Here is a 14,910-nt window from a genome sequence, read left to right as displayed (position 1 = left end):
TGTTTACAAACTTAACATAGGCTAAACGGGGGTGGGGGCGGGGTGTTCACTACAATACGCATGTTTCCTCACGTTCTCCATTCCTGTTATTGTAAACCTACAAGCTAAATTAAACAAACAGGCTCATATACCCAGGTCAATGATCTATTAATTTTCCCAACCTAAGGGGTTTGAACTGGCTTGCAAGGGGTTATCACTCTCGTTTACTGCAGGTAGCTCTAATCATACACAGTATCACATTTATCTACCCTTATCTGCAGGGCTCCAAGTAATGAAAACCATCCTAGGCTTCTAACATTCCAATCAGTGATTAGTCTTCCAAAACAACTAGATCTAGATCTAGAGTTCTAAATCTAATATTTATAAACTCGATTCTAGCGCTGGGGGAGGAGGCTTCTATCGAGTAGTCACTTCGTTAATGTTAATATTATTGGAATGGCAGGGTTTAAAAAAAAATGATTTTTAGAAATAAAAAAAGAAATAGCTAACATAAAACATGGTGTAAACCTATAGATATGATATAGTTCTAGCTCTATATAATAATCTATAACATTCTTTTAAAGCAATTCACGCGACCTACAAAACTGGATAAAACAAGGATATGCCTAGATTTCTACACACTGCATGCGGATCAGCACACATGTCCCACATGATAATAATCTTAATCTAAACTGACCTAAATTTTGAAACAAAAATCAAGGGGAATATCGTGCGTCTATTGGGTTTAAATTGTAAAGTAATGAGTATCACGTCATATAGATAAGCCTTACATTTTTTTTTCTAGCTAGACTAGACTAGTACCACGCAGTACCATACACCGCTACAATGTGTAACCTATTATTGATTCACACAGTTCGTACGGATTTGACCTTTAACCTGGTACGTCTGTTTTATTTCTCGCCAATAGAACAGCAAACGTTACCTTAAAATGTGGTGTTGTCTAGTGTTTTTACGTCTATGTCCTACTATTTGAACGTGGTCTTACACAATAAAAATGTTCAAATGTATTTAAACCAACGTAAACAGCAAGTCATCTTCCGTAGGATGCAAGTCAGCTGACAAGGCGCTAAAAATAGATCGTAACTAGGTCATTATTATCTCACTTGACCATGTTCATTTCTGGCATTAACGCGTTGAAGTGGGCGTGTCGCGTGACTTAATTAACGAATACGGTGCACAATTAACAACAGGGATGATTTAAAAAAAGGTCCAAGTACTTTCTCTCTATATATACCGAGGAACGATCAGCAAATGAATCACCCCCAAGAATAACATAAAAATAGAATTTCTGGAAGCTACCAGATGTTTACATCGGTCAGCGCATGTGTATTGACCACTAGCGTAATGGAAAAAACAAAAGTGTTGTGTCATGGTTAGTCTATTTATAGAATCGGATATTCATTATTTTGTTCTAAGTAAACAAACATACATTGTTTAAACTAATACACTGTCTGTTTGTCTTTACATTAATTTGTCTGTCTATCTATTTGTTTACCTATATTATGTGTACCTGTCAGTCCATCCATCAATCAAGCCACCCAGCCAACGATCAATCTATCAAACTTAATTGGTTTGTAAATATCCAAACAAGGAACAATCGGGTCCTTCTGACCCCCCCCCCCCCCACCCCTTTTCCACGAAAGGATAAACGAAAAACAGATAAAATCCAGATATCTATCTATTTATCTATCTATCTATCTATCTATCTATCTATCTATCTATCTATCTATCTATCTATCTATCTATCTATCTATCTATCTATCTATCTATCTATCTATCTATCTATCTATCTATCTATCTATCTATCTATCTATCTATCTATCTATCTATCTATCTATCTATCTATCTATCTATCTATCCATATATATATATATATATATATATATATATATATATATATATATATATATATATATATATATATATATATATATATATCTCACTAAAAGGTCAAGGCTAAGAAGAAGACAGTAAATGTCAGGTACTTGATCAATGCACTTACCCTAAGCTTCTGATAACCTTTTCTCCCAGACAACATGTTGTTCGTTCACGTCGACGGCTACGTTAGAAATCCACAACACGACCTACACATCACTTAACTCACACCGACACAGTCTGAATATCAGTCCTGGACACAGAGCACCTTATAAGAGAAAATATTCCACATTTCGGTACACGCCTACCCCCACGTTTGGTCAGTTGCACAACAGACGTGCACCGGCCACGCGACCAACTACTAGCAGCGATGACCCGTAAGTGTCCGAGCGGTTGCTACGCGGACACGACAGTCCGGCAGACGACACTCGACTAAGATAAACACACATCAAAGTTACAGGTTAACCTGTCCCAAAACAGGGGGAATGAATGCACACGTTAAAGGAAAGTCCCCTAGGCTTGAATTAAAAAAATATTTAGAGAACAGGATACACTATTGGCAGGTAGAGACAAATTGAGGAAAAGTTCACGCTTGGTAATTAATCTCAATGACCGGCTCCTACACACCTACAGCAAGATAATCCACTGAAAGATTTTCCATCAACTTAATCCACTAAAAGATTTGTCATCAGTTTAATCCACACAGAGACCTGCCAACAAAGAAATCCACAAAAAAAAAAAAAAAACATTGCCAAAGGCGAGTCCTAAACCAAGACACGCAAGGCCAAATGGGTTAAAATAAAGACTGACTATTCAAACAACTAGACGGTGTGTGTGTGTGTGTGTGTGTGTGTGTGTGTGTGTGTGTGTGTGTGCGTGTGTGTAAGCTGAGGTGATTGACTTGCGTGGCTAGTGATTGACTTGCGTGGCTATTGATTGAAAAAATTCCACTTCATACACACTTAAGAGACCAGGCATTGAAGCTTCACCTGTAAGACACGGTCCTGGTTAAATAATAGCAATTTACTGAAGAAATCGAATCGGGTATAACAACCAATGTTAAATCATACACAGTCGCCAATTAATGTGCAGGTTGTTGTACTTAACTGACCTCACTGTACATTTGGGGAAATGAAGAGAAAAGACTACAAGTAAATTTTTTTTAAGGTAGAAACAATTCGCTTTTTCAAAACAATTATACATTGATCAGTATTAAACGATGGACACAAAAAAATCTGAACCAAAAGAAAGAAACTACGAGTACAAAACATAACAAGTAGCCCGCTCATTACATGGCAAGAATAAAATTTAGACTAACATAAACAGACCCTATCCCTAACAAAAAAAAAAAAAAAAAATAACACCTGTACGTCTGATTTACGTGCGAAGGTCCCGATCAATACAACAGATGTATACCATTCAGTAAAGACTCGCCGTGGACCTTTAGGTGGTCACTTCCCGTATTGAACACGTACATTCAGTGCGCTAGCAGATCTATACACTAGACAACATACTGAATGGACACCTGACATATAGACACGTACAATGGTGTTGCACAATGCTTGTGTGTCAAAAGCGTGTGATCACACCTATTTTAGTAGAATCAAATGAGGTGGACGTGCATTCTAAAAAACCCAGCTCGATAGAAATGACATCTATCTATCTATCTATCTATCTATCTATCTATCTATCTATCTATCTATCTACCTACCTACCTACCTACCTACCTACCTACCTACCTACCTACCTACCTACCTACCTACCTACCTATCTATCTATCTATCTATCTATCTATCTATCTATCTATCTATCTATCTATCTATCTATCTATCTATCTATCTATCTATCTATCTATCTATCTATCTATCTATCTATCTATCTATCTATCTATCTAATTATCTATCTATCGGTCTGTCTGTCTGTCTGTCTGTGAATAAATTTGTATGTATGTATGTATGTATGTATGTATGTATGTATGTATGTATGTATGTATGTATGTATGTATGTATGTATGTATGTATGTATGTATGTATGTATGTATGTATGTATGTATGTATGTATGTATGATTGCTCAATGCTTTTGAAAATATATAGGCCCTAATACACACTAATATCTATAATAATAGTTTCGCTGTCTCTCTATCTATCTATCTATCTATCTGTCTGACAAGAACGCTCTAGAGAAAAGACAAGCAATTTAAAAACATGCACAGTAATTCGAAAAACGAAGTATGACGTCGACACATTTAGCACAGAGTAGAAAATAATCTCAAACCCAGAGAGTGCTCACAGTTATATGACGTCATTGATTTTCGCGTTAACATTGAATAAAAAGGAAATGTTGTCTAATCTTAATGGTTTGCGTGAAGAGTTTCTTGCATACAATTCTTCGGGTAGGGGCGAAGCCCCACCCCCCGCGTAAGAACGTCTGAGCCCCCCCCCCCTCCCCAACTCAAAAGAAATTTCTTCATCGATACTCTATAATAAAATTACCGCCTAATTAATGTGTCTAATCTAAAAAGTGGTTTTCTCGCAATTTCTTTAATGCAATTCTTCGCGTAGTGGCTAAGCGCGACACCAGTGTTTCTTTCAGACTTTTTCCTCCCCGGAGAGCGGTGGGGGGTACTTGAAATTTTCGGGGGCGGGGGGTAAAATTTTCGGGGAGGGGGCGGACACTGGAAAAAGTATATAATTATATTTCGTTGAATGGGACGGTAGACATGTTTTTTGGGGGGGTGGGGGTGGGGTGGGGGTGGGTGGCGGTGGGTGGGGTGGGGGGGGGGGGCTGGTGTGTGGGGTGGGTGTGGGGTGGGGGGGTGGGGGGTGGTGTGTGTGTGGGGGGGGGTGGGTTGGTTTTAGTTTAGAGAAAAGAGACAGCACTATCAACCTAGCGCCCGGTGTATCCTTCCTCAACGGGCCATTTTTCTCGTCTATAATAATAGTTTTCGCTGTCTCTCTATCTATCTATCTATCTATCTGTCTGACAAGAACGCTCTAGAGAAAACACAAGGAAAATAAAAACATGCACAGTAATTCGAAAAACGAAGTATGACGTCGACACATTTAGCGCACAGAGTAGAAAATAATCTCAAACCCAGAGAGTGCTCACAGTTATATGACGTCATTGATTTTCGCGTTAACATTGAATAAAAAGGAAATGTTGTCTAATCTTAATGGTTTGCGTGAAGAGTTTCTTGCATACAATTCTTCGGGTAGGGGCGAAGCCCCACCCCCCGCGAAAGAACGTCTGAGCCCCCCCCCCTCCCCAACTCAAAAGAAATTTCTTCATCGATACTCTATAATAAAATTACCCGCCTAATTAATGTGTCTAATCTAAAAAGTGGTTTTCTTGCAATTTCTTTAATGCAATTCTTCGGGTAGTGGCTAAGCGCGACACCAGTGTTTCTTTCAGACTTTTTCCTCCCCGGAGAGGGGTGGGGGTAATTGAAATTTTCGAGGGCGGGGTTAGAATTTTCGGGGAGGGGGGGCGGACACTGGAAAAAGTATATAATTATATTTCGTTGAATGGGACGGTAGACATGTTTTTTTTGGGAGTGGGGGGGGGGGAGTGGGGGTGGGGGAGGTGTGAGTGGGGGGGGTGGGTGGGGCGGTGGTTTCCTCATCGATACTCTATAATAAAATTACCGCCTAATTAATGTGTCTAATCTAAAAAGTGGTTTTCTCGCAATTTCTTTAATGCAATTCTTCGCGTAGTGGCTAAGCGCGACACCAGTGTTTCTTTCAGACTTTTTCCTCCCCGGAGAGCGGTGGGGGTACTTGAAATTTTCGGGGGCGGGGGTAAAATTTTCGGGGAGGGGGCGGACACTGGAAAAAGTATATAATTATATTTCGTTGAATGGGACGGTAGACATGTTTTTTGGGGGGTGGGGGTGGGGTGGGGGGGACTGGTGTGTGGGGTGGGTGTGGGGGTGGGGGGGGTGGTGTGTGTGTGTGGGGGGGGGGGTGGGTTGGTTTTAGTTTAGAGAAAAGAGACAGCACTATCAACCTAGCGCCCGGTGTATCCTTCCTCAACGGGCCATTTTTCTCGTCTACATAATATTTAAATAGCCTACATAGCCCTGCATACAAATATACAGTATTTTCGGAGGAGAAAGGCAAAATTCTAAATCTATATAGGGCCGTCATAATCGACTCCTCCCCCTGCCCCCGGGCAATGATGTGTGGGGTTAGTGTCGCAGCTACATACACTTTAATGATGTATTTGCACTATTAAGATAAATAAATGACGTGTATCTAAAGTCGACACACTTGAAGAGAGTTGTTTAAATCAGAAATATCTAGCATAACAGCGAAGATGAATATGCTCAACACACTACACAAACCCTGTTCTGATTGTTTAACGCTGAGAAGTGTCTCTTTAGGTAAACTCGCGGAGTTTGGTGTTTGACTTCGGGAGTAGAAACAGCTTCTGTTATAATGAAACGTGCCCTAGTACTAGAATGATAAATATGCCTGCTTGAGTCTATCTAGTTCAAGGATTAGGAACACTATGCTTAAAACAAGCGAAATTGTGGAATATGTCTCATTAACAAACACAATCAATTGTGAAACAAACCTGTCTATTCGCACGACGCATCCACACAAGCTATATACATTAACGAACATTAATCACCATTCTACACTAAACGATAGATAAAATCACATGACAGGGTAAAACCACCTTAATAAGATCAGCTATAAAAAATGTAAAAAAAAAGAGAATAAATGTATAGCTTGGGGCATTTCGCAACACTTTGACAAGGGCCGAAGGAAAACACTAAGGCCCTACTTTCTACTGACTAACGGTCAGGTTTAAAGTGTTTTCTGTAAGTGCGTGAGATAAAACTCTTGTTGAAGGCACAATTACGTGAGAGATTAGTCAACGGCATTGGGGTGAGGGTGGAGGGGTTGTCTATCTTTGGACAGTTTTATATTACAGATGGCACTAAGGCTGTCTTTGGATGTTAATCCAAGAACCCCCCCCCCCCAATAAAAAAAAACTGCTTAAAAACAAAATCTAATTAAAAAAATACAATTTTAAACAATAAAAACAAAAACTAATGATGCTAACGTTAACAGTATTATATACACGATATTAACATTAATTAAAAAAAAAACCCACCTAATAGTAATCATTCGAATCTTAATTCAACATCATACCAAAAATCATTTTGAAAAAAAAAAATTAATAAACTTAACGTCCCCTATACTTCAACTTATCTCAAAGTTAGACCCGAATAACTGTACACCTAAAACCTCTTACACAACCTTTCAAAGGTTTTGAAATAGAAAATATATAAACGTTGCCCAAAATAAAGTAAAACTAAAGATATACAATAAATCATAACATTGACACTAACCTATATTAACATCACAACCCCGCCCCCCCCCCCCCCCCCCCAAAAAAAAAGGAAGTTAAAATATGTTATAAAACCAAAACAATAAATATGACCTTTAAGAAAAAAAAATACATTCTGTGATTATGATTGAAATCAGACTTCAAACCCCTAACAGAAGAAACTTGAAAGAAATTATCATTAAACTACCAGTCCTCGCTCCTAGCGACACCACCATAAAAGCCGGCTATCGGCGGTCCCAACCCAGCCGCCCCAACAGTCACTGGCTTAAAATATTAATAAATCACTACTTTATAGACGCAAAAATAAAAATAAATAAAAATGAACCAAAAAACGTTTATCAGCTAGCACTCGAAAAACTAAAAAAAAACAAAAAAACAAAAAAAAAAAAAAAAACAACTTGTTGAAAATTGTTACTTGATTCAACTGAAAATACAATTTTACTTTCATTTAGCCTACAAACACGTCTTTAATAGTTGTAATTATAATATGAAGATGAAAAAGAAGTAGAAAGAATGTGTGCTTACATATTTTAATTTACTTAAAAAATATTTTTGTAAAAACGATAGACATTTTTTTAAAGTCACAAGATAGGATTAGCACGATCGACTCACTCATATAAAAAGTTAATTGCTTTTAAGCACGCGACATGAACCTTTCTACAGAATTGTGTAGAAGAGAGAGAAGATGTGAACAAAAATAAAAATAGGCGCTTCTTTCTGTCCTTTATTTTTTTTTTTTAAAGAAAACCAATAAATTTAGCCTTCAGCTGATAAAGTGATTTGGATCGTCGAAATTAGAAATTAAATCACTTTTTTTTTTTTTTTTTTTTTTAAATTTAATTTTTAAACATAGTTCAGGAACTTATGCCTTCCAGTGAATAGAAATTAAATCACACAGTAGGAAAAATTTCCAAGGATAGATCTAAAGCATTAGGGCATAAGAGTGAGTGAACTTATACTTCGATACCTAAACTTTAATTACCTGATATTTAATACGACTATACGGTTTTTCTATTTTAAATATATTCTTATGATAATTCTAAACTTCATGAAATACGGACATCAGGCAGAACTTAACGGTTTTAACACTCATATTTCACAAAATACTTTATTTTATTACTGTTGAATTTCTCTCTATTCATATCGACTTTTGAGTACGTAGTTATAGGTTGCCTCCCTTCGTTTAAATCGAATTAATAAATGGGAAGTAACTATTTTTTTTAATATTGCAAGGGAGGTAAACAAAGTTAACATTATTGTATAACAATAACAATTATATTTCAATTTGTACTAGCTCACCAGGAAGGGTCGCCTCTCAGTTTGCTTAACACTTTATTCCTGATTAAAACCAAGATAAGTGCACATGTTGCTCTAAACGAAAAGTGCCCAATAAGCGCAAGAAAAAATGATTGCCGGCTAGGATAAACATATACCACAAAAATAGGAGAGGCGTAATAGCAAGTCAATATGAAGACATATTGGGTCTAAGACTATGAAAGACAAACAGTTTGAGGGATCACTAAAAAAATTTTGGGGGGGGGGGGTGTCACTGTTTGTATGAGGGGTCACTAATGGTTAAAGGGTTCACCTGACGGCATGAAGTGTTACTGAGAGTATGAAGAGTCACTGCCAGCAGTGCTTCTTCCAGATTTTTTTCTCCGGGGAGGGGGCGGAGTAAATTTTCCGGGGGGGGGGGGGGGACGACGGGACACTGATAAAAGTATATTTTCTATATAAATTCCGTTTCGTTGGGGGGGGGGGGGGGGGGGAAGGGGAGACTTTCTTCGCCTGGAAGAAACTCTGACTGCCAGTAGGAGTAAAAGACGGTATACTAAGTCAATGACAGCTTAGGAGTCACTACCAAGATGTGGAGTCATGGACAGATTGACAGTATGATGAGTCGCGATTGGCATGGGAGTCAAAGACAACGTGACAAAAAAAAAAAAAAAAAAAAAAACAGTCGGCCTGACAAAGTGTTACACCGATAGAGTGAGCCCCTTACTTTCTTTTTTTTAGAACCCTTGGATAGAAACAAAATAGATTTAAATCAGACATCAGCCAACAATAGGCTGAAATAGTTGTTGAGGCTACTGGGTAAAGTCCCTCTCGCTGATTACAGAAGAGAACCCCTCAAGATAAACCAGGCCGTAATGGTGAGGCATTAAAAATCAACTGTTGCAAACACACAGGGTAAGTACAAGCAAGAACAAAATACCAACTGTTCATGGGCTTTTCGTGCCATGAAAAAGCAGTGTGGATGAAAAACGTCTTCCCATGCCATGAAAAGGTATGATATGATTTTTGTGCTAAAGAAATCATTGCTGGATGATTGTAACACGAAAAACCATTGCCTGATTTCTAGCGGATTGTAAAACGTGCTATTGAATGTTGCTGTGGCCCTATAAATCAACGCGATTTACACACGACTAGTGTGTTAAAGCCGATGTTTCGATGTGACCAGAAAAATAGTTTCACTCTGTTCAACACATCAAAATCTCCTAACAAAAGCACACGAACTTAATGCCTGCGGTGAAACAGCATATAATCTCAATATTGACTGACTGTGAAACAACATTATACCATCTCCTTATTGACTGAATGTGAAACAACATTATACAATCTCATTATTGACTGAATGTGAAACAACATTACACATGCTCATTATTCATCCCACAAGGACCCAACCAGTAAAACTTGGCCTTCTTCCTTAATTCAAAGTTTCAGTCCTTACGTTACATAGGGACCTACAGCGTGGAGAGCTTACACAAACGAACACATCATATATAGATCTCATTAAGCACATTTCCACGACTTAATCCTATCAGCGACGTGGATGTAAGACTTAATTAACCTGCGACAACCGGTAATAATCAATGTAATTAGCAGAGGACGAACTCTTACGGATAACGTGTGGCGCATTTCGCAATAAACAACACACCATCTTACTAAACTGTTAAAGCGCCAACAACGAGTCACATGTAGATCTATACACCAACTAATATATCGCATCGATGAAAGAACACACCCGCATTGATGAAAGAACACACCATCTTACGAAACTGTTATAGCGCCAATAAACAAATCACCACATTCAGCACACAAAAACCCGTTAGAGACCAGCTTTATTCCGGTCCACGTGTGCCCACGAAGCAGACGACAACCGGAGATAATAAAGATGCCATTATCACTTGGCGCTGTGACGTCGGCTTAAAGCGAGGGTCACCACCACGACGTAAGATAACTTGAGCGATTCACACCAAACACACTAACCAGCGATACTCTCCCATTACACAGTGTGTCCAACACACATAAACTAACATGAAAAACACAGGCGCTAATAGTTTTAAACCAATGACGTTAGGTATTGTCTCCGAATTCGTATGTGTTATAAGTGATTAACAAATCGTGCATTCTTATAAGTACAAGTGTTATACAATCTGCAGATTCCTAACAGAACTAACGAAAATGCAGGAGGGGGGGGGGGGGAGGGGGTCTGGCCAGACTGTTGAGTAGGAACCCACAGGTGCCCCTCAATGCTATCCTCAGAACAATATTTAGTCCAAGAAAAAAAAATTTACTCAGAAGATTTTTTCAACGTGGGCTCATACACGAGCTTAAATCCACCCCTGGTGTTATCCTTCATAAATTTCTCTATCCGCCCTTGGTTATACGCTAATGTTATCCGTCCTAGATTTCTCTATTCGCCCTTGGTTATACGCTAATGTTTTCCGTCCTAGATTTCTCTATCCGCCCTTGGTTATACGCTAATGTTATCCGTCCTGGATTTCTCTATTCGCCCCTGGTTATAGTTAGCGCTACCAATCATAGCTATAGGTTAAAGCTTTGTTGTGATATGCGGGTGCTTAGACCAACGTGGAGACACCTGTTTCTCGACTGTAATTGTGTCCCTTGGTGAAGCTGAATTTTAAGCCGGACGTGCTTATCGATGTGATGCAGTATACGCGTGCACTGTCTGAAATGGTGGACAATGACAGACATATTTACGAGGAAGTGATATACTTTTTGTATTGGTTACGTCCCTTTGTATTACGTCCCCTTATGAACCACCAAACATACAACCTGATAACAACATATCCTACATGCCAGTGGTCCAAAATCCAACTTCCACAACGCTTTTCACACAAGCGACGAGGATTGTAAGATAACCACTTAACAGGTTACAACAACCAATGAACCACTAACAAAAACTGAGGATAACCCTAGTCAAACGAAAATTTCCACTGAATAATAAAGTCAGCCAGGCATAATTCATCAAAGAAAAAATCAGCACCCCCTTTCATTCCACCGTTGTCATCAATATGTAGGCATGACTAATGAGATCTGATATTCCGACCACTAATCAAACGATGCATTTAAATGGTTAATTAACTAAGTAGGGCGGGAACTTGATTATAGTTTCTAACAGGTGGTGTGCATAAAAACAAAAGCAGAATTTCAGAAAAACAAAATGAAATGCATACACTAGCGACGAAAATCATGTAAAACGTATACTAAAAGTCAGTTTTAAATAAGTATTTTCTTCTTCTTCATAATTGTAAAATGGAAAGGATTTCCTCTAGCGCCCGGCCACACCATCCCCCAAATGTGCATTATTTAAAATGCAGGGTTTTAATAGAATAACAAAAATGACTGGTACTATTGATTTTAGGGATTATTAAGATCCCCTATTTCAAAATGGCATTAAATATGTGTATTTTTCTAATTACTAGAACAGATAGTTGAAATTTAAAAAATCAAACTTCTGAGGCAGAAGTGACACCAATGGATTTCAACAGAAATTTTAAGTGTTACCGAATAATGGATGAAACGTTAGCTTATTTTTACTTAAAACTAAAAAGGTAGGTTTCTTAATGAGCTCACAACATGTAAGACCAGTTTAAACCAAACCAACATAATGAGCTGAAAACAAAAATCACTGAGCTCTTAAAACACACATTCACTGAGGTAAAACTATACAAAATTGCTGAGCTTAAACCATAAACTTGCTAAGTTTAAAGCATACAAAGTGACAGAGCTAAAAATACAAGCTCAGCTAGAAAAAAGAAACCAGCTGATGCAGGGAAACATTAAGGGCTTTCCAAAGTGTGTTACAGAACCTAACACTTGCTTATCTTATCACACAGTATCACGACTTTCTCTCTGGGTCCTTAGTTACTGGAGACTCAATTAACATCACACAAACTATACTTGGTCTCAGTCCCTGTTGTCTTCTTTTATAATATACAAACTGTATTTGCCCTCAATCCCTGCTGCCTCATTTTATACTACAAACTATATTTGATCTCTGTCACTGTTGTCTCCCTTATACTACACAAACTAAATTTCCTCTCAATCACAGTAGCATTTCTTCACATAACACAAACTACACTTCCTCTCAGTCCCGATCTCCATATATATAAACTCACACATATATTTTTTCTTCTGAACCCGCCTAGGTCAATTTAACTTACACAGAGGAGAGATTGAATGTAATTAGTGCAAGGATAACTACATACACATAAGATTGGAGTTCAGTACACAAATATTATAGACATGAAAGAGGTATTCAGTGCAGCAAGCAAGTGTAGATAAACTAAACCGTTAATACCCCCCAGTCACCATTAGTAATCCAGGCTGGTTATAATAGGTTTTTTTTGCTGATGTGAATTCAGGATTTTGGTTTACAGTACATATATTTTTTCTTTTAATCAGGTATCTCCAAACATTTTTTAGTAAATTAGTTAACTTGTATTTAATTTTAACATTATCTTAAATTAGCCCAAAAACTATATATTTTATATGTGGACAATTAAGAAATATATGATGAATATTTAGAGATACACATAAAATTATGTATGTGTAAATTATTAATCAAAGCAAGCCCATTTCTTTTTATAAATTAATAGAAGGGCTAAAGAACAGAAATAATTAAACCAACAGTATACACCTGAAGTGAAAACGTTTAAATTAAAATTTAATTTCAATCCTGGGTATGGTAAACCTAATAACATAAGTGCAAGATTTCACAAGGGAAATGCATTACTCAAAGCAAGGTGAATATATACTTTACAAAACATTAAGAATGAAACAAATGCAAAGACAGGAAATAGTTTTGCCAAAGCCAACCATTTTTATAAAAAAAAATGTTTGATTTGTAAATTATTCAAAACATTGAGAGTGCGATTAGAAAAGAAATTTTTTAAACAAATACTTAGTTCACTAGCAAGAGCTCTCTTACCATAATGTTTTAGTTATATTTTGTAAGACACATTTCTAATAAAACATTTGTGTTCTATTTTTTTTAGTTTAAAATAAAATAGGTTTTTTAAGTCTACATTACATTGTTGTACATTTATCATGTATATAAAATGAGGAGTGGTTGGCCCTAGAAAATTACAGGAGGACATGTATTGTTGCTACTCACGTTGTGTTTGCTGTTAAAATAAGCAGAAAAGTGGGAGCATGAGACTTTACATTGACATAATTACAATAACAGAAATGTAGCGCATCTTTGCATAAACAGACATATAACACATTTCTTATAAATTCCCAATATAGTAAAATAAAAAAAATAAAGCATAGAACTATAGTCTATCCTTTCAGTTTACTTTTCAATTAGAAATAATGTAAAGCCATGCGAGCATAACGGGATTGTACTTTCAAAGTATACTTGTAAATAAGAGCATATGGGTGAATATAGTTTACTAGCATGAGTTTTACAGTAACATTTTATAAGTATGTATTGTTAGCAGTATGTATTTAAAAAAAAATCATACTTCTGCTGAAATTACTCCATATTGGGCCAACATGATAGTTCTGAGCTTTGCGGCAGATGACTCATCCTGGAGTTCCTCTATATTTAATACTGCTACTCTCCTCATGGTTCCCATGATTGTCTTCCTGTTACCTCAGATGTCTGTTATTAAAAATGTGATAGCATGCTTAGTGGGGTAGAAGTATAAAACTAGTAAAGCATCTACATCCTGGTTCTGTTAAGTTATAAAACCAGTTTATTTACATGTTACATAGAGTGCAGGAACTATGACCTAGAAAACATTGTAGGCTTTGAGTTTAATAAATTTTTGTTAGGATCCTTGTGAATCAATAGATTTTGTTAGCTTTAGATTGATGAGTACATACTGTCCCACAAAAGTTTTTTTGTAAAGATTCAGGTGAATGAATGCATTCATTATTTTGTGTTTAGCTATTTTGCTAAAATAAGAAAAAAACATATTTTTCAAACAAATATTTTTAGAAATATCAAGTTCATCTGCAAGTAAAAATGTCATTACAACACTCTTTTGAAAAAAAAAAGTATTATAATTGGCACTTTGGTAGCTTAAGGACAATTGAAAAATGATGTTTAACATAGCTAGCTTGACCTGTAGACATGTAATTAGCCTGTCGCTTGACCTACTTCTGTTACCATCAGCATGGTCTTTATGGCTACCGAAAACGACAATACTGCGGTTCCTTTTTTTAAACAATGTTTCGTGTTCATTTCAGAAATATATACTTAAAATCGTTATTTAAGTGTATTATTAAGTGTTTTAATAATGGATGATTAGTGTTTGATGCAAACTTGCCATTTGTACATTCTTTGGTCTAATAGTTGAGAATATTGAGCAAAACATTATTTAATGTAAACAAAACGTGAATTGCTGTCTTTAATATTG

General features: G+C 36.9%; 1 protein-coding gene across 3 annotated transcripts in view; it reads right to left on the bottom strand.

Moving 5' to 3' along the window:
• The window catches only part of LOC131938544 (copper-transporting ATPase 1), a 31,095-nt gene extending 16,925 nt beyond the window's left edge, over window positions 1-14,170 (bottom strand). The window contains exon 1 of one of the 3 annotated variants that reach the window (XM_059296614.1): window positions 14,011-14,170. In XM_059296614.1, the coding sequence (XP_059152597.1) occupies window positions 14,011-14,124 (114 nt within the window). In that variant the 5' untranslated portion in view covers window positions 14,125-14,170. Of the gene's footprint in view, window positions 1-922; window positions 1,120-2,002; window positions 2,331-14,010 lie in introns of those variants that run through there. The other 2 variants (XM_059296615.1, XM_059296616.1) reach the window with 2 other exon arrangements.
• Window positions 14,171-14,910: the final 740 nt, after the last annotated feature.

The sequence above is a fragment of the Physella acuta genome, unplaced genomic scaffold (genome assembly GCF_028476545.2).
Source record: "Physella acuta isolate Inbredline_101_S28 unplaced genomic scaffold, ASM2847654v3 ptg000247l, whole genome shotgun sequence".
Classification (NCBI taxonomy): Eukaryota; Metazoa; Mollusca; class Gastropoda; family Physidae; genus Physella; species Physella acuta.
This window is presented reverse-complemented; position numbering and strand designations above follow the sequence as displayed.